This window comes from Nerophis ophidion, linkage group LG16 (assembly GCF_033978795.1).
Source record: "Nerophis ophidion isolate RoL-2023_Sa linkage group LG16, RoL_Noph_v1.0, whole genome shotgun sequence".
Taxonomy (NCBI): Eukaryota; Metazoa; Chordata; class Actinopteri; order Syngnathiformes; family Syngnathidae; genus Nerophis; species Nerophis ophidion.
The window spans coordinates 38523871-38550798 of record NC_084626.1 but is presented as its reverse complement, the minus strand read 5'-3'; the positions used below and the strand labels follow the sequence as shown (position 1 = coordinate 38550798).

The window sequence follows — 26928 nt, the reverse complement described above, 5'->3', positions numbered from 1 at the left end:
TACTTACATCATGTATATAATATCTCAATGGAGGTGTTTGGATGTTTTTTAAGGGCTTTCTAGGCGGAATTGTACGGCTTCCAAAGGCTCCATTGTATGCGAACTTTTGATCGCATTTATTTATTTATTTATTTTTTAATAAATAACGTCCATCGTTATGTCTGTCATAATGATTGTGAACGATAGGCAAAATTCCCAAAAAAGTGCAGTTCCCCTTTAGGCAATACTGCAACTTATTTCTTCTGCGCATTTATTTCCGTTTCCACAAATGAACAAATGTAGGTTCATACTTTCAGAAACAAACAGTGTTGTAATAATGACAGATTTGGTAACAGACAACAAAGATGACTATTTTTGGACACATGAGGATTCACAACCTTATCTTTTTGGACCTGAATATACAGAGGATGAACTAAAGCTTATAGAAGCAAGCACAAATAGAGGGTGAAATGTTGGAGTTGACTTGCGAGTATACATGTGGAACTCGGAGCCAAGCTATGTTGACATAAATGGTGTGCTTACTCAAAATCAATTTGAAATTTCTCTGGGCAGAAAACTGTCCATCGATTGAGTCGCTATAATATCGATTATGATCATGCTTGGTATTACAACTACAGTACATACGCTGTCAAACTAGCTGTGTAAAAACAAATAATTAAATGTGTGGTAATACTTTACTCATACTGTTATATGATTGTGTTTATGATCGTGTTTTTCAGTCAGTACAGATTGGTGTCCCATTGCGTTGTGTGCATTAAAAACTCAAAAGCCTGTCAGCTGTTGACGCAGAAACTCGCTTATGGCTAAATATCATAGCATGTTGTAGCATGTCGCCGCAAGTAGAAAAATAGTTACTTAGTGTTCACTCTTACAATAACAAAGTCGCTACAGCTTGGTTATTATACAGGTTACGGAACGTAAATGAAGTATTGTTGGCATTTTTTGAAAGCATTTTTAAAGTGATTGAGAGGCAGAATGGATTGCTCCCATTAGCTAGCCACTGACAATGAGCTGATTATTGCAAATTAGAATGCAAAAAAAACCATTTCGTCTTCTTGTCTAAAAAATAGTGCAGTTCCCCTCTAAATGGGGCTGAATTTTATTGAATAATACACTATTTTGATTGTTATGTTTTGTTCAGATATCTTAGCACATTCAGTATTAGTCTACATTTGATCGCGCTCAGTATTTTCAATGCACAAAATGTATCAAAAGCACACATCCTTCTATTTCTGGGGGGAAAAGGATTTTTACACCCCTGGATTACACGTTGCAACCTGAACTGAACTATCTTTGTCATCTTCCCTGTGATGGCGTCCTCTTGTTGCACAGTACAAGGCCAATAAAGAGGGCACCGTGGTGGGTGTGGCTGTGTCCAAAGTGGCCATGCTGACCCACTGCCAGGCACTGACTCAGGCCTGCAACTACTGCGAGGGTAAACACCTGTTCACTCATGATTGGTTCGCACTTTTCAGCCCTTATAAGTCTGATGTCTTCCATTTATTTTTTCACAGGAGAAACATTAGTGAATGTTCTGGACTTTAAGAAAGACATGGGTCTGTGGCATGGGGTTCTCACGGTTAGTGGGATATACATACCGTACACTGATCTCATTATGACTAGGGGTGTAACGGTACGTGTATTTGTATTGAACCGTTTCGGTACGGGAGTTCCATTTCAGTGCGGAGGAGTACCGAACGAGTTTCACACGAACATATGAAGTAGCCGCCTATGCTAAAGTCTTAACAAGCTGCTCTGCTCCGTTCTTCCTCCGTCTCTGTCTGTATACAGCACCCAGCATTGTCCCTCCCACACAACCATCTGATTGGTTACAACCGTAGCGGTAACAAGCTAATCAGCAGTGAAGTGAAGTGAATTATATTTATATAGCGCTTTTTTCTCTAGTGACTCAAAGCGCTTTACATAGTGAAACCCAATATCTAATTTTTACATTTAAACCAGTGTGGGTGAAACTGGGAGCAGGTGGGTAAAGTGTCTTGCCCAAGGACACAACGGCAGTGACTAGGATGGCGGAAGCGGGGATCGAACCTGCAACCCTCAAGTTGCTGGCACGGCCGCTCTACCAACCGAGCTATACTGCAGTGCGTATTCAGAGCGCATGTCGTCAGCGCTTCAGCGTCGAGCAGATAGTTCTTTAGCAGGGGAGCAACGGACTCTCCCCAAATTATACTAAACAATTCCAAGTCAACTACTTTCTAAACATCACTATGAGCCCGTTGACCTTCTAGAAACAAACTGCAGCTCAGCTCACTCGCAGTCCTGGTTTGAGGTGAAGGCTAGTTAGATTTTAGCGTAACGTTAGCTCATTTTGCGGCGTGTGCGTGCGTGTCTGCGTGTGTGTGTGTGTGTGTACTTGTGTGTGTGTGTGTAACGGACAGTGTAGATTGAGGTGTGTTGAAGCAGCAAAAAAGGACATTATATTAAATAAAGAGTTTCTGTCACTGATAGTGTATATAATAATGTAAGTGCATCATAAAGTCTACATGAACTCCATGGTGTTCAGGGATGAATAGTCTCTCCTATTGCTATTGTGCTATTTTTTCAGCAATAGTTACATTAATCATTAGTAATGTAGCAGCGTGGTTTTGAATGGCAGGGTCCCTGCTATCACATGTTAATACAAATATAACATTTACATAATAAAAATCAAACTACAAGCTTCCCCAAAGCTGTAATAAATTAAGCATGATGAGTTGACTTGAAACTGTTTAATGTTGCACTTTTTATATGTAGAAGAAAAGTTGTCATTTTATTTCATCTAAGCAACAACTTCAGGCAGTTTAATGTGGATTAACGTGGGCAGAATTATTGTAGTGTTCCCAATGTTAAAAGGATCAAACCATTGTTTACAAATTTGGTAAATAAATAACCCAAAAATTTATATTTTGTTGTTTTCTTACTGTACCGAAAATGAACCGAACCGTGACCTCTAAACCGAGGTACGTACCGAACCGAAATTTTTATGTACCGTTACACCCCTAATTGTGACACATGTCCGTTGAATTCTGTTTAAGAAGGTTTGACTTACTAACTTACTGGAGGTTGATTAACTGCTTGATCAGATGTTGTTTCTTTACAGGCTGTGATGAACAGGATCCACACTATAAGTGTTCCCTATGCAGTCATGAAGGCGTGTCCTCTCTCATGGGTGCAGAGGGTCCACATTCACAAAGGTAAAAACACACTCGTTGCTCCCCTGTGTTTTTTATTGTGTTCTAGTGTTTTAAAGGTATGCAATTCAACACGGCATCAGTTCATATTGACGACGGTTTAGGACCATACTAAAAACAACAACAAAAAAAGTTTATGAAAAAAGTTAGCATTAGTATAGCATGCATGTCGACTTGCTTTTGGTAAATTGTATTAATAAAAACTTTTTTTTTCTTAAGAGTGTAAAAATCCACTCCATTCCGTTTAAAATATATTTTTCATGATTGCTTTTATTATTGCCTCTAAATATTTCAAAATAAGCCTAAATCTGCACTGATTCTTGGAAATAAACAGTAGCCTAATGGGGTTTAGACCATTGCCTGAAACCCTAAGGTGCCTGGATGTGCCTCTAGGTCACGTGATTGCAACCCACCAATACACCAGTTTGTAAAAAACTAAAGGAAATATCACTTTCAATCCTAAACTATACCTAACATTAACCGTAACGTTTTTAGATTTGGAAAAAAACAAACAATAACTTCATTACTTCTTGATTATTTCTGTATGTCAAATTATTGTTAATCCAAACCGAAAAATTACTTTGCAAAGTGTTATCAAAACCAAAATACCCTGTTATTTTCTGCAAAAGCTTAGCTTTAAGCGTGACCCCAGGATGCAGAGAGGGCCGGCGTAACACAGGTAAATATGTATTTAGTAACAAAAGCAAATAGCACAACAGGAAGTGTCTGGATAACATGCTTGAGATTAAAAGCATCCTGATTGCCAACCCAGAACAGGTGTGGTCTGATTGTCAATCAGGGACAGGCGAGGAAGACATCGCCCAGACAGGGAGAAAAGTGGCAAATGGACGCAAACATGAAAAGGAAACATGAAAAGCGCTGGACAGGAAATAAAAACAAATACCACGAACTAATAAATGGCACGAGAAATAATGACTATTAGCCATGGAAAAACATTTATGTGGTTATTACAAGTAAAAATTGAGTTGCTTCAGTTTGATATTTGCCAAATAAAAAACAATTTAATCAAAGCAATCCAGCTAAAAATTAGGATTCATCTCAACCCATATCTGTCAAACTTTGCATTTCAAAACATGGTAAAATTTTCCAGGAAAATAAGGGATTTGTCATGATATCCTTGACCGTTTTTGTGTTGTTGTGTGGTTTTCTAGTGTTTAGTGTTTATTAATGGGAAGCATACTTTTTTTGATTTCACTTTCTGTTCCGTTTATGTCTTCCAGTGACTTCATAACTGTTTTTTGAACGCTGTTCATTTGTGATCAGGGGACTCACCTGCCTTTAAATGACTAAATAGGAGGGTTTATCTGTCACTGTCGTTTTCCTTGGCTTTTGTGACAAACTTCATGGTGTGTATTTTGATTTGAAAGACCTTCTTATCTGCACTTAGCCTATTGTCTCCGTAGCATCCATGCGCTACTGTGACAGGATTTTTTTTTTTTTTTCATCACACCGTTAAAACAATCATTTAAATAAGTTGTCACGTGTTCCAACTGGAGGACCTCTTGGAATAAGTTTGGATGTCCCTATGTAAGTTATTTTTGTACTTTTCTACTCTCCAGCTCGTTTAGCTTTGGTGAAGTGCCGGGACCTGCACTGGGCCATGATGGCTCACCGGGAGCAGAGAGACATTAGCCTGGTGTCTTTGCGGATGCTGATTGTTGCTGATGGCGCCAACCCCTGTGAGTAATCCCCCTGGCGTCTTCTTTTCCAAGCAACTCAGAAAGAGTTGGAACTCTGCCTATTTCTTTGTATCTTATGATTTTAGGGTCAGTTTCCTCCTGTGATGCCTTCCTGAACGTGTTCCAGTCTCACGGGCTGAAGCCGGAAGTCATCTGTCCCTGTGCTACATCCCCTGAGGCCATGACAGTGGCTATACGCAGGTCAGTCACTGACACATATTTACATGAATTGTTCTTTGGCATTTTTTCCATAGTTACATGATTTATTTTAGATTCTACAACAATGTATTGGAAGTTTGATGTGCAAAATCTAGCCTTGCTGCTGGAATTTAGATACTTAAAAAGTGTTTTGATAAGACCTGCAACTGTAATGCTAATGACCGTTGTTTCTCAAAACAGACTGCATCTCCAAGAATAACCGCTATTGTGTACTTCATACACTTTGAACGTATACACTTTAACTCTGCACTTTTTGAAAGTGATATATGCCATATATCAAATACAACAATGTACTATTAAAGTATCAGTAGAGTGAAAAAACAAGTTGACTTTATATGCTTAAGTGGGTTTCCTTGTATCCATTAAACCATATCCAATTGTATTTACAATCTGTAAAAGTATGTGAAAATAGCGTCTAAACATCTCAAAATGCCACAAATTCAGTCAGCGATTTTGACTGTTCCACTCCTAACGTCTTCGGTAATTTTCGGAGATTGACGTCACTGGAGTAACACTTCTGCACTCTGACCATAGCATCAAATCAGTCATACTGGAAATCCACAACAACTAGAGAGTGATGTGCTGTCTATAATTCACAATCATTATATACGACATGAACCCATATGTTTTTTCTTTTGAAGGCATTTTAAGTCATAAAACAATAAATACATAAAAAGTCAGCCGACAATGTAGTCGATGGGGGATCTCTATTCCACTCACAAAATCCTCTAAATAACCATCCAAAACCTAACAACAATACTCTATACCAGGGGTCACCAACGCGGTGCCCGCGGGCACCAGGTAGCCCGTAAGGACCAGATGAGTAGCCCGCTGGCCTGTTCTAAAAATAGCTGAAATAGCAGCACTTACCAGTGAGCTGCCTCTATTTTTAAAACTTTATTTATTTACTAGCAAGCTGGTCTCACTTAGCTCGAAATGTTTAATTCTAAGAGAGACAAAATTCTAATAGAATTTGAAAATCTAAGAAAATATTTTAAAGACTTGGTCTTAACTTGTTTAAATAAATTCATTTATTTGTTTTAACTTTGCTTCTCATAACTTTCAGAAAGACAATTTTAGAGAAAAAATACAACCTTAAAAATGATTTTAGGATTTTTGAACACATATACCTTTTTACCTTTTTAATTCCTTCCTTTAAATCAATGTTCAAGTAAATTTATTTTTTTATTGTAAAGAATAATAAATACATTTTCTTCATTTTAGCTTCTGTTTTTTCGACGAAGAATATTTGTGAATTCTTCTTCAAACCTATTATGATTAAAATAAAATAAAAATATTCTGGCAAATCTAGAAAATCTTTAGAATAAAATGTAAATGTTATTTCAAAGTCTTGTGAATTTCTTTTAAAATTTTTGTTCTGGAAAATCTAGAAGAAATAATGATTTGTCATTGTTAGAAATATTGCTTGGTCCAATTTGTTATGTATTCTAACAAAGTGCAGATTGGATTTTAACCTATTTAAAATATGTCATCAAAATTATAAAATTAATCTTAATCAGGAAAAATTACTAATGATGTTCCATAAATTCTTTTTTTAATTTTTTCAAAAAGATTTTAATTAGCTAGTTTTTTTTGTTTGTTTTTTTCGGTTGAATTTTGAATTTTAAAGAGTCGAAATTGAAGATAAACTATGTTTCAAAATTAAATTTTAATTTTTTTTCCTGTGTTCTCCTCTTTTAAACAGTTCAAAAAATGTACGACGGAATGACGGACAGAAATACCCATTTATATATATATATATATATATATATATATACAAATATATATAGATTTATTTATTAAAGGTAAATTTAGCAAATTGGCTATTTCTGGCAATTTATTTAAGTGTGTATCAAACTGGTAGCCCTTCGCATTAATCAGTACCCAAGAAGTAGCTCTTGGTTTCAAAAAGGTTGGTGACCCCTGCTCTATACACATATTCTGACCTGAATATTAACCAAATATTAGCAACATTGTTATTGTAAGAGCTAACACAGAAAACAATTTTTTAGCAGCGAAATTGATAGCACAAAGCTCAGTAGCCCTCTGCTGCTTTCTTTTGAGCTGGCCGTGATGTCCTGCTGCTCCCGCTTCATCACGTCTCAGCTCGTCAAAGTTATTCTAGATTATAAATCACGCCGCTCATCCGGTTATTAGGAGGATTTCGCCATCAATCTCACAGTTGTTAATCTGTGACATTTGATGTATACCCTGAGATGGAGACAAACGCACACAACCAAAGACAGTGCCTACAGGGAGACTTTTCCTTGTCAACCCTTCGTGTGCATCATGATAAATTTTTCATCTAAACGGAAAGATATGGACATCCTATCCGTCTTCATCACAGTAAACGATTGTTTTATGATTGAAATTTGTATTTCTTGTTTAGCACTTAGCAATACTGCTACATGATGCTTAGTGTTTCACTAAAGCTGGATCTGTTTAGCAGAGCTTTAAAACTTGTAGCCCATCCTCCTTCTATTCAGGATCAAAAATATAAGGTTCTGGATCATAATTTTCTTAAAGTAATTGTTATTGGATTTAACAATGTCTGCATGATTTGCTTTGTTGTTGGTGATGAAGGGATCTTTGGTTCCTACCTCTACGTCACGCGATGACGTGTCTGGCTAGCTCATTATCTCTCAAAATCCAGCGAGGTTGATACTACTTACTCGCAAACGTTGTTAGTCTTTCAGTGTTTTACATCAGATATATACGATAATAGAGGCAACTTGTTTTTCTTATGGTATGGTACAGTGGTACTTTAAGGACATGAGTTAGCAGCGCATAGTTATGGGAGTTACAGTGATAACTTTAGTCACATTTTGATACCAACATCATGCTGGGTTAGCATATTTACTAGAAAGAAAACCAAAACAATATAATTTACAGCTCTGTAGCTGTAAAATGGTTTCCAGAGCTAGAGACTGCATTTTAAGATACGTAGTGAAGCCTACTGATCTCAACTCTGTACACTGCTGCTGGATTTTTTATTTTTATTTTCCTGAAGGAATCAATAAAGTACTATCTATCTATCTATCTATCTATCTATCTATCTATTGACCATCCACTAAGGTGTTTTTTCCTTCAGGACATCATCAAATACTGGAATCCATGAAAAACATACTCTTGTTAGAGCATAATTGAAAAAATACATTTTACATATTTTACACGAAAAACATTAGAATTATAGATTTTCGCTTACGAGTTAATTGTACCTTTTGCTAGTCTACCAATAGGAATAAAATGTATTTTGCCGACTAACGGATGATTGGTTACCTCCCAAATTGTAGACCTGGATTACCGGGCGCACCACTTCCCGCCCGTGCCGTCCTTTCCCTTGGCGGCCTGAGCCATGGGGTCATCAGGGTCAATACAGAAGACAAGAACTCAGCCCTCACCGTGCAGGATGTGGGGCATGTTATGCCAGGAGGTGAGCATAGAGCCCGATAAATAAAACTGAAGGAAATTAAAAAATAATCACACAATTATACATTCATTGTTTTTTTTGTCTTTGTATGTCTCCAGCTCTGATGTGCATTGTCAAACCAGACGGGCCTCCTCAGTTATGTAAAACCGATGAAATCGGAGAGATAATAATCAACTCCCGAGCTGGGGGCACAATGTACTACGGCCTGCCCGGGGTCACCAAAAACACTTTTGAGGTATGAAAGTGAAGCAAAATTGTTTTTCATGTTTTTGTGTAATTTTGCCTTCCTATTTGGCTTTGTGGTCAGGTGATACCGGTCAATTCTAATGGAGTCCCCATTGGAGAGATTCCATTTGTACGTTCAGGACTCTTGGGGTTTGTTGGTCCGGTAAGTTAAGACTGTTTGATCACATCCGTGGCAACATGAGCCCATCTTTCTTTGGCACTAATAACACTGCTGTGCGTACACAGGGAAGTCTGATCTTTGTTGTGGGCAAGATGGAGGGTCTCCTACAAGTGAGCGGACGGAGACACAACGCCGACGACCTAGTGGCCACTGCACTCGCCGTGGAGCCGGTCAAGACTGTGTACCGAGGGAGGTGAGCAGAGTGGACGATAAGATATATAAAATGTGAATCACCATTTGATTGCTTGGAATTGAGAATGCGATTCCCTGGGAGACTTTTCCACACAGACAAGCACAAGCACACACACAAACACTTCGTTTTTATTTGTTATAATTGTCTTCCTCATTGTCTTGCTCTGCTTTAAATAAACTGTCAATATTTTTTCTACTATTCTCGAATCGAGGTCCCGGAAAAACGGTTAACAGGGAACTTTCTTTGGAGAAATGACTAGAAAGACTGAAAATAATCCATTAAGTTTAAAACATTGCCCGCTTTCTCACGCAGCAGTACATTCATACACGTTATAAAACTGAAAAGTCCATTAATAAATGCAATAGCTCCTCTCGCAATATAATGAACAGGCAGGTAATTTGGCCGTTGTCAGGGAGGACCAGGGCAGCAGAACCAACTAGTCCTGGCCAATGAAGCTTGTCGGTGGACTGAAAGAGCAAAGAGAAAGGGTTGGGTGCCGCGCGAGTCATTGAGTACCGGGGCAGCATTTGCTCGTGATGCAGGTCGTTAAGTAGAATTGAAGAAATTGTCCATTTTCATCCATTTTCTACTGCTTGTCCCTTTCGAGTCACAGGAATTTTTTTTTTTTTTTTACTATTTGCATTGGAGGACCTTGATATCATTTTGTATTTGACTTTCGATTTCAACCAGTTGTCAGATTTTAATAGTACGAGTTAGGGATGTAACAATATGAAAATATCATATCACGGTGATCATTATTATCAGGGTATTGTTCATTGTGGTCAAAATGTACTGAAATCTTTTGATCAAGTTTTTTTAAATCACTCAAAAACATAGACACATAGTTTTGTCTTTCTTATGCTTCACTTACAGTGTTTTAGTCTTAGTATTTTATCTGTTTTAATGCCTGGACTTTTATTGTTTTAAATATTGGTTTGTACTGTAGGAATTTAAGTGTGCAACAAATAAAATCGGATTTTATTATTTATTATTTCTGGCGGGCATCGTGTCGTCGTGTCATCCTACTCGGTTCAGCAGTCCTTAAACGCAGCGTATAAACACCTCCATATTGTATTCGTCTTGAGTGTAGAATGATCACTGTCCTAAAAGAGTACAGTCTGTAGGTTAAATGTGCACCATTGAATATCCGACTTAGTTGCTCAGACATAATGTGTTTGTATAGGTTTAAATTGGGGTATGTTGCTTCTTAATTGGAAAATACGTTAATATCTCTTGTTTTCATGTTGCCATTTAAGAGTCAGTCTGTGAGTTTATCTAAGTGCAGTTATCAATCTTTGTTTTTCGATCATTTTAATTTAAAATGGTCATACTAACCATCGGGAGTTTTACCAAGGTTATCATTAATACAGTTTTTCAAAACATCCCAAGTTGTTGAAATATTGCAATAATCAGATCTTCTCGCAATGTAAACATGTTACAACTAGGGGTGTAACGGTACGTGTATTTGTATTGATCCGTTTTGGTACGGGGGTTTCGGTCCGGTTCGGCGGTGTCCTGAACGAGTTTCCACACGAACATATTAAGTAGCCGTCTATTCTAAAGTCTTAACAAGCTGCTCCGCTCCGTTCTGCCTCTTCTCTGTCAGTACACAGCACCCAGCATTGTCCCACCCACACAACCATCTGATTGGTTACACGCAAAGCGGTATTAGCCAATCAGCAGTGCGTATTCAGAGCGATAAGAGACAATCAGCAGTGCGTATTCAGAGCGCATGTGTGTGTGTGTGTGCGTGTGTTACGACAGAAAAGCCCTGTCTGTCTGTTATTTCACTTTACCTTTTTCTGTGTTGATTGAGCTGTGTTGAAGCAGCAAAAAAGGACATGATGTTAAATGAAGAGTTTCTTTCTCTGATAGTTTATATAATAATGTAAGTGCGTCATTAAGCCTACATGAACTCCATGGTGTTCAGGGATGAATAGTCTCTCCTATTGCTATTGTACTATTTTTTCAGCTATAGTTACATTAATCATTAGTAATGTAGCAGCCTAGTTTTGAATGGCAGGGTCCCTGATTTCACATGTTGATAAAAATATAACATTTACATAATAATCAACCACAGGCTTACCAAATGCTGTAATAAATTAAGCATGATAAGTTGACTTGAAACTGTCTGTTGGACTTTTTATATGTAGAAGAAAAAAAAGTTTTGTCATTTTATTTAATTTGAGTATCAACTTGAGGCAGTCCAATGTTCATTAATGTGGGCAGAATTGTTATAGTGTTCCCAATGTTAAAAGGATAGAGCCATTGTTTACAAATTTGGTAAATATATAACCATAAAATTAATATGTTGTTGTTTTCTTACTGTACCGAAAATGAACCGAACCGTGACCTCTAAACCGAGGTACGTACCGAACCGACATTTTTGTGTACCGTTATACCCCTAGTTACAATTGAACAAAAGTTGTGAGCGTGTTTCCACAAAAAAACGCTTTTGGGCTGGCGTGGTCTGGCAATTTGTAAGATGCAAGTTTTATTTTTGAACACCTAAGGGGAACATTATGCCCTTCTTTCTTAGAGTTGAAAGGAGTTTTAATAACATGCCTGTGAAATGCTTCAGTAAAACCCACCAATTATCAAGACTAATAGCCTCCCTCTAAACAGCCTTGTTCAGAACAGCCAGCCGGAAGCATTCTTAGTCATGAAAAAAGTAAATTCACTTTGATGTGACGTTATGATGTGTTTGCATCCAGCAACACTGCAGATCTGCTTACCAAAGCAGGGTAAATACACAAAGACAATGTTTTTTGTCCCGATATCCTTTTCAACCAAAGATGGCAAAAGCCTAATCGCCTCATAGCTCCATGAATTGTGACGCAGCACAGAAAGTAGCCAATCATACAGTGTCTCTTTTTTAATGGCTGCCAGATTTATTTAACAATGTTACATTTAGGTCTTAGTAATAATAGGCTAGCCGCTCAGTCAGATAACTCATCTGTAGCTCACTCAGATTAAAAAGTCAGTGTTGACGCCGTTTTCATGACTTTTCCACACTTTCTTCTTTTTTAAAATTTGTTATTTTAATAAGACAAGAAGTGCCAAGAACGCCATCCTTCCCTTGTCTCGTGTGTTTTCTTTTCATGTTGCCAGTTGGTTTATGTTCTGGTTGTTGCTATGGAGGTTGCTGTGTTTCTTTTTCTTCAATTTTGTTAGATCACCTTTGTTCATGAGAGTTTGTGGTTTTTAGAGGAATATAATCCAGAACAATAATGCTTGTACTAGTGATTGATATTATCTTAGCACATCACACATCATCCATCCATCCATTTTATACCGCTTTTTCCCTTTTGGGCTCGCGGGGGGCGCTGGCGCCTATCTCAGCTACAATCGGGCAAAAGGCGGGGTACACCCTGGACAAGTCGCCACCTCATCGCAGGGCCAACACTATAGACGGACAACATTCACACTCACATTCACACACTAGGACCAATTTAGTGTTGCCAATCAACCTATCCCCAGGTGCATGTCTTTGGAAGTGGGAGGAAGCCGGAGTACCCCGAGGGAACCCACGAGCTCGGGATCTTTCTGTGTGGAGTTTGCATGTTCACATCACACTCATTAAGATAAAAAATGTTTAATACCTATTTATTTATCTTTGTGCATGGGGTCTTTAACAGATAAATAATCTTTTTTAGATTTATAAGTTTTTATATACATATGTGTACCTGGCTTTAAGTTATGGCTTTGGCATAACGACTCTTCTGTGTAGTAGCTTGTAAGAAAACACAATGACTATTTTTCCTGAGGCAACTTCTGAGTCATGGGAAGATTCCGCACAAAATCAGAATGTTTTGTTCGTGGACATATTTTCTGAAATAGGCAACAATAGCACTTACCTAGTCGAGTTGTTAGGTTGTGTAACTCCCCACTTCAGGGTTGGGAAGACAACTCAGAGACTAACATTTGTTTATACAAGCAATTAAAAAGTAAGTTTCTTTAAGATTGGTTTCCTTCTATGGCAATACACACCAACAGTACTATGTAAATAAGTCAATTTTTTAAGCGCATTTTGAGTACTGCAAGGATTCTGTTTGAGTGACTTATGTTTGTGTGCGTGTGTGTCAGGATCGCTGTGTTCTCAGTCACTGTGTTCTACGACGAGAGGGTCGTGATTGTGGCCGAGCAGAGGCCGGACGCCAGCGAGGAGGACAGCTTCCAGTGGATGAGCCGCGTCCTTCAGGTACGAGCCAAGCCCTTCTTTTAAATCCAGATGAAGCAACAGCGTCAGTAGATATAGTAGTCCTATGTCAACCATGCAGTGTATAATGTAGTCACCCACCAGGCACTCCATGTTTCCCCTGCAGGCCATTGACAGTATCCACCAGGTCGGCCTCTACTGCCTTGCTCTAGTCCCAGCTAACACCTTACCAAAAACACCTCTGGGGGGCATCCACATTTCCGACACCAAGCAGTTCTTCTTGGAGGGCAACCTTCACCCTTGCAACATCCTCATGTGTCCACATACCTGTGTCACCAACCTGCCCAAACCCCGGCAGAAGCAGCCAGGTACAGTGAGTGAGTGTTTGTGTGCGTGGGCATGTGCATCACTACCGATACCTAATATTTGTGTTTTATTTGGATGAAATATTATTTATCTTAACCTTCAAGGGACCAATGCTGAGTTTTTTTTCCCTTTCAGTAGTTTGTTGGTGTACTTTTGGCCCTAATTTTTGTTGTATTACTCCATTATACATCATAGCTGTATGTAGAAGTGGCTGGTTGTATCTGCTGCTTTAATGTCTTTCATGTCCTTTGTGTTCTTTGATGTTTCCCTCTTACACACATGTAAAAGGGATGTGTACTATGGCTATGAGTTGTTGTTGTTTTTTCCCTTGGCCTCAATCTGGACCTCCTCTCCAGGGGCCCAGGCTTAGAATGATTTTTTTATTTTATTTTATTTTAATCTTCTATTTTTTTCTCCCATTCCCCCCACTTGTTTACCTGTATCTCATCTTTTTTGTAAGGGGCGCTGGAAGCCGGCAGACCCGTCAGCGATCCTGTTCTGTCTCCCTGTAATGTTTGTCTGATCTTGAATGGGATTGTGTTGAAAATTTTAATTTTCCTGAAGGAACTCTCCTGAAGGAATAAATAAAGTACTATCTAATCTAATCTAATTTTTTCGAAGTTCCTAATTTATACATTTCAATACCGACCGTAATTCTTTCACAGATGTACGATACACTGGCAGTTATTCAACAATACCCTAAAACCAAACAAGAAATAAAAACTTAAGGACAAAGGTCTTGAGTAATCCTGTGTGGAGTTTGCATGTTCTCCCCGTGACTGCGTGGGTTCCCTCCGGGTACTCAGGCTTCCTCCCACTTCTGGGGATAGGTTGATTGGCAACACTAAATAGGCCCTAGTGTGTGAATGTGAGTGTGAATTTTGTTTGTCTATCTGTGTTGGCATTGTGATGAGGGGGCAACTTGTCCAGGGTGTACACCGCCTTCTGCCCAATTGTAGCTGAGATAGGCTCCAGCGACCCCAAAGGGAATAAGCGGTCGCAAATGGATGGATGGATGGATGGACTTTTATGTCCTGTTTGGCTTTGAAGACTATTAAAATAAAAAGTCTGGGTTATATACAATGGATACATTTTTGACAATGTAATATTTGAAAGCTGAGCACCAGCAACAAAAATCTCTGTGATGTCAAGTCTTGAAAATGTAGAAGGTGTTTTGACTTTTGAATTAACTGAGTTTTAATCGGAAATATTCGTTATAGCGACAATTTTTGGTCTTTAGCCCCATCTTCTCAACTTTCTGTTTCCTTTAGTTGGTGTTGGTCCTGCATCCGTGATGGTGGGAAACCTGGTGGCAGGGAAGAGGATCGCCCAGGCATCAGGCAGAGAGCTTGGCGTGATTGAAGATCAGGATCTTGTCCGGAAAGTATGTCATCCAGCAACACCCACCAGATGTATACCAGAAACTAGGAGAGGGTGATACAGCACATGTTGAGCCGATTTAATAACAATTCAGGGTCAGTATTAGCGATACTGATGCTTATTATTCTAGATTTTCCATGATAATTGAAAGACTTTGTCATACTGCTTTTAATTTAATAATCAGGATTATATCTCCAACAACTCCAAAATTTTTCTCAAACCAAAACTATCATTTTTATAAACTTCTTTCTGCAGAATGTAACAATATTTAATGCAAAAATATGGACAATGTAACAATTTGGGTATCCCCTTCCGATATTAATACAAGATATTGGTTCAATATTAGCAAAAAAAAATACAAAATTGGGATGATATCGGCTTTCCTGCAGTGTTTACTTGTGCAAATATTGACAGCCAGTTAACATTTAAATGTCCTCCAATAAGCACACAAAGTTGGTGTTCTTCTATTTTTGTGAAGTAATTTACAAAAGGTGAACATGGTAGGTATCGGCTACTAGGAGCCAGCAGTTACGCAACAGCATAGCACACAAGCGAGACATAATAAGCGTCCTTAATTGAACAAAATTGCAGTCTAAACAGCACATTTGTCAATATAAACAAGTATCAAATAATTATAGTTGCATATTATTTACAGACGCAAAGTCTCCAATTATATTAGAAAATATCCAGTAATGTCTGCATAATTAAATTTACTGCATTATGACGTTAACTTTCAGAATTATCGTGGCCACCAGGTGTCACCAAAAAAAAACTAACACTCCACTTCAACTTAAAGACAGCATAAATACATTCCGGATGGTTAATAATAAATAGGTTGGTGTTTTTCGTACATACCATTGTTCTCTGAGTAATTTCGCTTGATCAAGCCTTTTTCTAACATTCCACACTACAAAATAATAAGTATTTACTATGATTTCTGCTGATATTGTATTGGATTAATATTGGTATCATATCGGAATTGAAGGATATATCGGGGCACTCCTAGTAACAATATCAACAAAATATTACAATTTTGCCTTTTTATTATGTACTATTAAATAGTCAATGCAGTGTCTACCATGGGAGTGCAATCTATTTGTGGTGTTGCTGGTCGCGACAAAGTGGAATGAATAATTAGGGATTTTGCGTATTTCAGTATGACGCATTTGCAAAGAATGAAAAAAACAAACAAACAAAAAAAACATCTGTTTTTGCATTTGTTTATTACGATTACAATTCTTCTGTGGCTTAACAAACAAGACATAGTGTCCTGGCTAGGAAGCGAGATACGTGCTTTCATATCAGACTTTCCATAACTTAACTAGATTTGTCACTAGTCGGCTTGTTGAAAAAGTGGACCCAGAGGCATCTGATTAATAGTTGAATATAGCACAATGTCGCTAAATTGGCAACACAAATAGCTCCTGCTACGTTTTCTTATTCTCTGGGGGAGCAGATGCGTTATAATCTGCAACTGTCTACAAAGGATCTTCATCATCAAGTATATCTAGGTTGTGGTCTAATAGTTGACAGTTAGGCTTGGAGACTGCAATAGTTCAGTTAGAGATGTCAAACAAAACAAAAATCTGCTTTCTCTCTGTTTTCACTTCTCTTTGGATGTAGCTCTGTATGTGGCCCACTGTCATGGTAAGAATCACGGCCTCTTACAGCATCTTTTTGTCACCCGTCTTTATTTTTGCCATCCGCTAAGCAGTGCTGTATTGTGCTTTTATTTTGGTCGCTTGTGTTCTTGCCCGACACATGCAAAAGTCTGTGCATTTCCACCCTTTTGTAATAGCAATTTTTTTAAGCTTCTGTTTCATATTCTTAATTATTGCTATTTTTAAGAGCTGGGTTATGACACCTGAGGTTTGGTTCTTGTTAATGTTCCGTGCTAAGCAGCTGTATGCTTAAGGAATACAACAGTTTGTCCAGTTTTGTGCACACACTGGACCAATTTCATTAGGTACACCAACACATTCTAATGGGATGCAATACAAACACACGCACTGTCAGAAAAGTGTTCTTACCACCAAAACTACTTAACTGCTTTTCACCAAAAATTTGTCAGAGACTTTCAGATACAGTAATTGGTTAACGTAGATAGATAAAACCTGGTACATTTGTTATAGCGTCAGAACAGGGCCAAAATCTTCACGCGTAAAAAATACATTCTGCGTGTATGTAGACTCATTTTGTATGTGCGTAGCGTCTTTCTGCACGCACACAGCATCTTTTTGCGCTGGCGATGTGTCTTTCTCTTTCTCTACATGCGCGACATTCCATCCTTTTGGCACATTCAGGGGCGGGCATTGAATACACGGCCCATTAACCCCCCCCCTTTCTGATTAGTCACTTTAAACAGAGAGGCTGCTGAAGCACAAAATGAGTCCAAGCGCGCACAAAAGGAGTCCGCAAGCACCTTCTTGACGCGAGAGAATTTTAGCAATGTTCTGACGCCATAGATACGTACTTTCATATTCGAGCCTCCAAAAGGGTCCGATTAGAGCCGAAAAAGTCATTAGATTTGTTGGTTATCGCTTTTTTAATGAACCCAATCAAGATGAGTCTGAGTACTCTCTAGTTATAGGGACTATTTTGGCAACACTCAATCCTTCTGCGACATCTTCTTATTCTGTGGCAGAACAGGTGCTCATGAGGTATGTTAAGAAGCACAGTTTGAATGACATCTATTGTATGCAGTTGAAACGACAAGCTGTATTTGCAGACAGTACAGTTATCATGAGTTAATGAAAGAGGGCAGACGGGTAGTGCCGATATTATTTATTATTTAACACTGAGATTTAGATAAGCATAACCATTTTCCTTCATGTGTCTGATTAGATCATGAATCATTACGACGAAATGTACGTGTCAAAACATGCACAAGGTGTACAGTTTGAAGTTAGCATTTTTAGACCTCACCATTGTCGTTCTATAGTGTCTTTATTGTTGTCATTGTGGTTGGTTCAGCATCATTTTTAAATGTTATACCTCAATTAGCTGTAAAAGTGTAAGAAAAAATCAAGGATGGCTTATTGTGATGAGGTGCTGTGCACAATTACAAATACCTTTCTGACAGTGTCAAATCAAAACAAAGCAGAATGTGTAGTTGTACCTAATGTTGTGGCTGGTGACTGTATGCACTGTACTACTCTATGACTCTATGTTAATTTAATACCAAAACCTTACCAACAAATGTTTTTTTCCCCGCAGCATCAGTATTTGGCAGAAGCACTACAGTGGAGAGCACAGACTGATCCAGACCATGTTCTTTATGTGCTTCTTAACGCCAAGGTAGCTAATTGCTTTTAAAAACCCTAACAGGGGAGGACTTATTACAATAGTTTCTTCATGCATAAAGCTTATGTCTCTATGATATCCTGCAGGGAGTGGCTGTGAGCACGGCAACCTGCGTTCAGCTTCACAAGCGAGCCGAGAAGATTGCGGCGGCGCTCATGGAGAAAGGCAGCATCAACACCGGCGAGAACGTTGTGTTGCTTTACACTCCTGGTAGGCTCCGCTGCGGTTCCTGCCGTTGTCTTCATTTATTGGAAGATATTGATCATTTTATTTTGTCTCACTCTGCAAGGTATTGACTTGATCGCCTCTTTTTATGGCTGCCTCTACGCTGGCTGTGTCCCCGTGAACGTCAGACCTCCACATCCTCAGAACCTATCGGCCACGCTGCCTACTGTCCGTATGATCATTGATGTAAGTTTGTGTGTGCTTTTGTGACATCATGTGACTAACATGTTATGAGAAGTGTCCCTAAACCTTTCAACAAATCTAAATGTAAAACCCTTTGTAATTATATTGGGGGTGTCCCAATTCAATAATATCGTATACAGGTCCAACACTAGATTATATTGGCTTGTTTTCTAAAGTCTCTGATAAAAGTGTTCCGATACTTGTAGCCCTGTAGCGTTTACTTATGCAAAGCTGGACAGCCGGTTAACATTCAACTGTCCTTCAATAAGGTTGTTTTTTTGTCTTGTATTTTATTTAAGTTTTTTACAAAAGGTAACCATGGTAGGCTATAGGCTACTAGGAGCTAGCAGCTACAAAACAACAAAGCATACAATAGACACAAACTAGATATACAGTATGTAATAAGTGTCCTTAATTATACAATTGTAGTCTAAAACAGCACATTTGTCATTATAAAAAAGTATCAACTATTTATATTTACCTATTCCTTACACATAAAAAGTCTCCAAGACACAAGTGTTTTATAAAGTAACAAATGTGTCTGCATCAATATATTTACTGCATAATGAATTTAAGTTCATGAATAATTGTGGCCACTATGTGTCGCAAAAAAAACCCCAATTACCACTCCACTTAGACTTAAAGACAGTATAAGTCCATTCCATATGGTTAACAATAAACAGGTTAGTTGTTTTCATTCCTATCATTGTTCTGTTTAGGTAGTTTCACTTGATGAAAGTTTTCTATCATTCCATTTCACGCTACAAAATGATCAACATCATCCAATACTCAAGGCTCCAATATCAGTATCGTATCTGAAGTGATACGATTTTGGGACACCTCTGACGTATATACTGTATAGTTAAAGCTTATGAGATCCTAAATATTTGGAAATTTTGCGCTTATTATTTTATTTTTTTATAAGCCATTTTGACTGTGTTGAATAAGTACAGATCAAATTTGCCAGATCATGTTTATTCTAATATTATATAGGAACTAAAACAATTATAATGATACCATAAACATTTCATGTGTTCCTTAAATACCGTAAAATTGAAACTACACAAACACTGGCAGTTATTCCTAATAACAAGTGTCTCATTACAAAACACTAAAATTTACATTTTAAATATTATTTATTGTCATTTATGTTAAAATGTTAATGTGGACCTGCTTTCAATTTAATATTTTGTATGTGTCCACCAAAATGGCACTACTTTTGTCCCATTCAAAGCCTGCTGCAAAATGTCTTACACTTGACTGTTTTCTGAAATGATAAGCAATGACTTATCATTTCAGAAAACAGTCAAATGTGTGTTTTTCCCTAAAAAACAATTAGTAGTTAATATGTGTATTTCAAGCTCAATTAGTAAAGTGGACTCATTTAAAGTGGGGGAAAATACATTTACAGCAGTCATTAGTGACACATGACTGAGAACTAATAAATTAAATGATTACCTCTCTGACTGAGTGACAATATGCAATATTTTTTTGTAAAGGTATCATTATTTGTAGTGAATCTTATTAGAATGTGTAAGTTTGCCTAATTGTGACTAATAACAAAGGATGAATTCTACTGTTGATGTCAGAAGATCAGTTCAACTTGTTTAATGTGTGCTTGTCACCAGGTCAGTAAAGCAGCATGTATCCTCACAACTCAAAATCTGATGCGGATACTTCGCTCCAAAGAGGCTGCAGCATCTGTAAACATTAAAACATGGCCGACAATCATAGACACTGGTAAGCTGCACGCAAACACCTAAAACACATTGAATGCAACAATTGATCAAATTACATTTGCATTCATTTGACTTCATATCGGATAGATTGACTCTGTAACGCAGCCATTGTTGTTTGCAGATGACCTTCCTCGCCGCCGGCCTCCTCAGATCTATAAGCCGCCCACAGCCGAGATGATAGCCTATCTGGACTTCAGTGTGTCCACTACGGGCATGCTCACTGGAGTCAAGGTGAGATGACACAGGATTGTCTTCCAAAAGTGGACAAATGTCTTGAGGTTGCATGAGTTTGTGGGTAAGAAAAAGGTTTGATCCATGCCAAGGCCTCTCAGTGAACTCACATTTCATGAATTGGACAACAACCACAGACTGCATCATCTTGTTTAAAGTAGAAGCCAGGGACGTGCGGTCAGGGGCGCCCTGTCATGAAAAATGACGATAAGGATATTTGTCCTGTCAGTTGGGTTGTATGTGTTTTCTGTAGCACTTCAAAAAATTTTAACGGAGCTTTATTATGCAAAACCAACTTTTCTTACCTATTGGTACATGCTGTTGTGTTTTTGGTTTCCCAAAAATTTTAAATCAACTATTTAGACATTTCAAAGATATTTATAAAACCAACTTGCCTTCCTTTATACAGTACTTCCGCTAAACCAGTGGTTCTCAAATGGGGGTACGCGTAACCCTGGGGGTACTTGAAGGTATGCCAAGGGGTACGTGAGATTACTAAAAAATATTCTAAAAACAGCAACAATTCAAAATTCCTTTGTAAATATATTTATTCAATCAATGTCAATCAATCAAAGTTTATTTATATAGCCCTAAATCACAAATGTCTCAAAGGACTGTACAAACCACTACAACTACAACATCCTCGGAAGAACCCACATAAGGGCAAGGAAAACTCACACCCAGTGGGCAAGGAGAACTCACACCCAGTGGGACGCCAGTGACAATGATGACTATGAGAAACCTTGGAGAGGACCTCATATGTGGGCATGTAGAGTTGGGTGTCAACAGCATAGCAGTGAAAGCTAACACCGTATTTGCGTATGACGTCACCCAGCGGCAGCATGTAGATGCTGAAGAGTGCAGGGCCAAGGACTGAAGCCTGGGGAACTCCACACGTTACCTTAACATAGTCCGAAGTCACTGTTATGGGAGACGCACTGCACCCTGTTAGTAAAATAAGAGTCAAACCAAGACAGGGCTAAGTCTGACATACCAATTCGTGTTTTGATACGTTCTAATAAAATATTATGATCGACTGTATCGAAAGCAGCGCTAAGATCGAGGAGCAGCAACTTAGATGACGTATCAGAATCCATCGTTAGCAATATATCATTAGTCCTTTTTGCGAGGGCTGTCTCAGTAGAGTGATTTGCCCTGAAACCGGATTGAAAGGTTTCACATAGATTGTTAGACACTAAGTGTTCATTTAGCTGCCCCGCAACAATTTTTTCGAGGATTTTCTAAATAAAGGGAAGGTGAGACACCGGTCGGTAGTTTACCATGAGGTCAGGATCGAGGTTAGGTCTTTTAACGAGAGGATAAATAACCGCTTTTTTGAATGCAAGGGGAACAGTGCCCGAGGAAAGTGATAAGTTTATAATATTTAGCACTGATGGACCTAATAATACAAAGAGATCCTTGATAAGTTTCCCAGGAAGTGGGTCAAGTAAACACGTTGTTTGTTTTATTCCATTTACACGCTGTAACAATTCTTCTAATGTTATTTCATCAAAACGTATTGAATAATACTTCAACAAAATATGAATGCAAGTTCATAAACTGTGAAAAGAAATGCAGCAATGCAATACTCAGTGTTGACAGCTAGATTTTTTGTGGACATGTTCCACAAATATTGATGTTAAAGATTTCTTTTTTTGTGAAGAAATGTTTAGAATTAAGTTAATGACTCCAGATGGATCTCTATTACAATCCCCAAAGAGGGCAGTTTAAGTTGATGATTACTTCTATGTGTAGAAATCTTTATAATTGAATCACATGTTTATTTGTCAACAAGTTTTTAGTTGTTTTTATATCTTTTTTTCCCCGAATAGTTCAAGAAAGACCACTACAAATGAGCAATATTTTGCACTGTTATACATTTTAATAAATCAGAAACTGATGAAGTAGTGTTGTATTTTACTTCTTTGTCTCTTTTTTTCAAACAAAAATGCTTTGCTCTGATTAAGGGGTACTTGAATTAAAAACATGTTCACAGAGGGTACATCACTGAAAAAAGGTTGAGAACCACTGCGTTAAATGACCCGTTTGGAATTTACCCCATTAGTGACTTTTCTACATGACTTTCTACAGCCTGTGTAATGTATGTGAAATTCTTGTTCTTGATAATCAGACAATAGAATGCAAAGAAATGTCACACAGTGAGGCGCACACTACTCTGTTTTACCATTAGGGGGGCGTACTTGAGATGGTAGGTTCTTGTCACTGCCGTCTTTCTACAGGAAAGAAAACAGACTTTGAAAACTAAAATAAGGAAGACTTTTTTTTTTTTTTACCCAAAGTGAAATATTCTAGTTTTCCTATCCTCCTTTTAATAAGCAACCTGCACTATGCTGGTAAACACACATTTAAAGTAAAATAAAACAACTCAAAGAGTCAGTGCCTCACCAGTCATGAACCTCAGCGCACGTCTCAGGTACATGCCGTACCCAGTATTGTGACTTCCTGTCAATGGTTAGGTGCCACAAGAACTTCCAACAGAACCAGGCCCATGGTTTGAACAAAAAAGACGTATTCAATGTATTACTATGCTCTCTATTGTCTTTCTGTGCAGATCTCTCATGCAGCGGTCAGTGCCCTGTGCCGCTCTATAAAACTGCAGTGTGAGCTTTACTCCTCTCGCCAAATCGCCATCTGCCTGGATCCTTACTGCGGTCTGGGCTTTGTCTTGTGGTGCCTCGCTAGGTATAGTGAATTAACCCTCAACAGTGTTTCCCCTAGAGTTGCAGCTTTTGGGGGGCAGGGCTTACAAATATTGACACATAAGCACGCACAAAGCAAAACGTCATAATCGAAAGCATTATGAAGATAATTCAAAATATGTTTGCCAAAAAAAAAGTAAATTGTCAATAAAATGCGATCAAGCTTCTAACTGACACCATTTTAAAACAAATATATTTCAAAATATTTTTAACAAACGCTGCCATTTTACTCATCACTGGCATGACAGCCGACTGGGCACGAAATTTGTATCTCAACCGTCAAGGGTGGAAAACCACTGGCTAGCGCACAGGGGCGTGGCTTGAAAGAAGGCCATGTTTTGGAGTAATATGAATGGGAAACAAAGCCAATCAATGAGTTATGGGCGGTCTACAGGGACAGTCAATCAATCAACATGTATTTATATAGCCTTTAAAGCTAGACTGCTTCATCCCAAGTGCAGGACTAATAGACTCAAAAACTCCTTTGTCCCACACGCCATTAGACTGTACAACTCCTTTCTGGTGCAGGGGGCGGGGGGTACTAGGATGACAGGGGATGCAAAACAATAACAGTGCAATACGTTTTCATAACATGGTCACTACTGCCTACTTTGTCTTGTTATATTCTTATTTTACTGTTATAATTTTATTCCCATTGTTGCTTTTTATTTTTTATTCTTATTGTAATATTTCTCTATTTTGTTTCCATTTAAACCCCCATTATTTACTTTTTACTTTTTTTTTAAATTGATCTCAACTCTGTACACTGCTGCTGGAATTTTAATTTTTCTGAAGGAATCAATAAAGTACTATCTATTTATCTATCTATCTATCTATCTATCTATCTATCTATCTATCTATCTATCTATCTATCTATCTATCTATCTATCTATTTAATCACAAGTGCCTCAAAGGGCTTCACAAACCACAACTAGCTACAACTGGTAGCCACTGGCAAGCTTCTGGTTGAATTTTTGACCACTCCTCTTGACAAAATTGGTGCAGTTCATCTAAACTTGTTGGTTTTCTGACATGGACTTGTTTCTTCGGCATTGTCCACACGTTTAAGTCAGGACTTTGGGAAGTCTGTTCTCAGACCTTAATTTTAGCCTGATTTAGCCATTCCTTTACCGCTTTTGACATGTTTTTGATTGATCGATTGATACTTTTGTTAGTAGATTGCACAGTTCAGTACATATTCCGTACAATTGGCCACTAAATAGTAACACCTGAATAATGAGGAGCTTTGGTTGATATCAGTACTTCAGTCATCAACAATTGCATCACCAGAGAAATGTGGACATTGAAACAGTGTAGGTCTTACTTAGTAGGATACGTACAGCCAGCAGAGAACATAGTGAGCTCAGATAGCATAAGAACAAATACAGTACATACATTAGAAGTACATTTGGTTATTTACATTAGGTTGTTTATAAGATGGGATGTGAATGGAGGAGGTTATTAGTAGTGTTTAAGTTGCCTGGAGGTGTTGTTTTAAAGCGGTTTTGAAAGAATATAGAGATGCACTTACTTTTATACCTGTTGGGAGTGTATTCCACATTGATGTGGCATGGAAAGAGAATGAGTTAAGACCTTTGTTAGATCGGAATCTGGGTTTAACGTGGTTTGTGGAGCTCCCCCTGGTGTTGTGGTTATGGCGGTCATTTATGTTAAAGAAGTAGTTTGACATGTACTTCGGTATCAGGGAGGTGTAGCGGATTTTATAGACTAGGCTCAGTGCAAGTTGTTTTACTCTGTCCTCCACCCTGAGCCAGCCCACTTTGGAGAAGTGGGTTGGAGTTGTGTTTGGGTTCATTGTCCAGTTGGAACACCCAACTGCGCCCAGGACCCAACCTCCGGGTTGATGATTTTAAGTTGTCCTGAAGAATTTAGAGGTAATCCTTTTTCATTGTCCCATTTACTCTCTGTAAAGCACCAGTTCCATTAGCAGCATAATAGGCCAAGAGCATAATAATACCACCACCATGCTTGACAGTAGGAATGGTGTTTTTGGGATTGAAGGCTTCACCTTTTCTCCTCCAAACATATTGCTCAAGTATTGACCTCTTGTATATGAACACTATCTCTAAATTACTTAGTATGACAATTACGTCTTATGATACGATGCTATCTATGAATAAAATAGAAATGGTCAACCTTCTTAAGGCCATGGAGGGATTCCGTAGAGGGAAGATAAGAGTAGGTGAAACTCTGTCAGGTGTGTCACTGTCACCCTCTCATGCTCCCCTGCATTGATTTGTCTTGCAGTGTTTACTCAGGTCATCAGTCTATCCTGATTCCTCCATTTGAGCTGGAGACCTGCTTGTCCCTGTGGCTCAGCACGCTCAGTCAATATCGTGTCAGAGACACCTTCTGCTCCTACTCCGTCATGGAGTTCTGCACCAAAGGACTGGGCACTCAAACAGAGTTGCTCAAGGTGGGCAGGCCAGGACCACACCTACTTTATGTGCTTGAAAAAATAAGTGAAAATTCTCTGCATTTTATAGGCTCGTGGCGTCAACCTGTCGTGCGTGCGAAGCTGCGTGGTGATTGCAGAGGAGCGCCCTCGCCTGGCCCTCACACACTCTTTCTCTAAGCTGTTTAAAGATCTAGGGTTGTCAACCAGGGCTGTCAGCACCGCTTTTGGATCCAGGGTAAACCTGGCTGTCTGTCTGCAGGTAGGCCAGCTTCACTTTGTGGCACAAGTCTTAATTTAATTCCTAGACAGTCCACTGCAACCATTTTTATTACATCTCAAGGGTCAATACTATATAAATACAACTTGGATACACTTTAGATTAGTGAATGTACTGTTGGCAGTATAGTAAGTATACTATTGGTAACATATGCCTGCCATTGAAGATGGACCATGTGTTCATCAGTGTTAATTTTGACAGCAAAATTTGATTTAGTTTTAGTCATAGTCTTTTGACTAAAATGTAATTTAGTTTTAGTCATGATTTAGGTATTTAAATTGTTTTAGTTTTAGTTGACGAAATATCATAAGATTATAGTCGACGAAAACTACAGTAGATTTAGTCGACTAAAGGGTAATATGTAAACTTTCCCTTCAATTTCTGAAAGTCAAAGCAAAACAGCGTAAAAATCACCGATACAAGTCGTATTTTGATGAAAATCATGTCTTAAATTTAGTATTTCACGAGTAAGCCTTGTAATAAATGGGATAACGTCGAGTGAGTTGTACGTTGTGGAAAATGCTTACCTGTGTGTGGATTTCGGGGTGATTCGACTAAATCCCGCTTCAAGTTTGTTGTGTTTTTCCCCGTAATCCTCGCGCTTCATTTCTTACACTGCGTCTTGTTATCTTTGACGTCAAATATAAAATTTCCCCATTTGTCCTCTCTCCTCTTCCTCCCCGGCGTTGACATGTTGTCTTCTGTTGTCAGTCTCAAACGCAAACTACGTTTACGTAACTTCCTTACCACGTCGCTCTGATTGGTTCTCTTCCCAACTCCTCCCGCC

General features: G+C 38.4%; 1 protein-coding gene across 6 annotated transcripts in view; it reads left to right on the top strand.

Annotated features, from left to right (window-relative positions):
• Window positions 1-26928, top strand: part of dip2bb (disco-interacting protein 2 homolog Bb) — a 146700-nt gene that overhangs the window by 95819 nt on the left and 23953 nt on the right. For 3 of the 6 annotated variants that reach the window (XM_061875173.1, XM_061875172.1, XM_061875177.1), the window contains 21 exons: window positions 1333-1435; window positions 1515-1579; window positions 3101-3194; window positions 4772-4891; window positions 4978-5092; window positions 8404-8543; window positions 8639-8775; window positions 8848-8928; window positions 9012-9139; window positions 13226-13340; window positions 13465-13666; window positions 14936-15048; window positions 16668-16691; window positions 18261-18341; window positions 18434-18557; window positions 18637-18758; window positions 20384-20495; window positions 20616-20725; window positions 23298-23428; window positions 25714-25882; window positions 25953-26123. In XM_061875173.1, the coding sequence (XP_061731157.1) occupies window positions 1333-1435; window positions 1515-1579; window positions 3101-3194; window positions 4772-4891; window positions 4978-5092; window positions 8404-8543; window positions 8639-8775; window positions 8848-8928; window positions 9012-9139; window positions 13226-13340; window positions 13465-13666; window positions 14936-15048; window positions 16668-16691; window positions 18261-18341; window positions 18434-18557; window positions 18637-18758; window positions 20384-20495; window positions 20616-20725; window positions 23298-23428; window positions 25714-25882; window positions 25953-26123 (2457 nt within the window). Of the gene's footprint in view, window positions 1-1332; window positions 1436-1514; window positions 1580-3100; window positions 3195-4771; window positions 4892-4977; window positions 5093-8403; window positions 8544-8638; window positions 8776-8847; window positions 8929-9011; window positions 9144-13225; window positions 13341-13464; window positions 13667-14935; window positions 15049-16667; window positions 16692-18260; window positions 18342-18433; window positions 18558-18636; window positions 18759-20383; window positions 20496-20615; window positions 20726-23297; window positions 23429-25713; window positions 25883-25952; window positions 26124-26928 lie in introns of those variants that run through there. The other 3 variants (XM_061875176.1, XM_061875175.1, XM_061875178.1) reach the window with 2 other exon arrangements.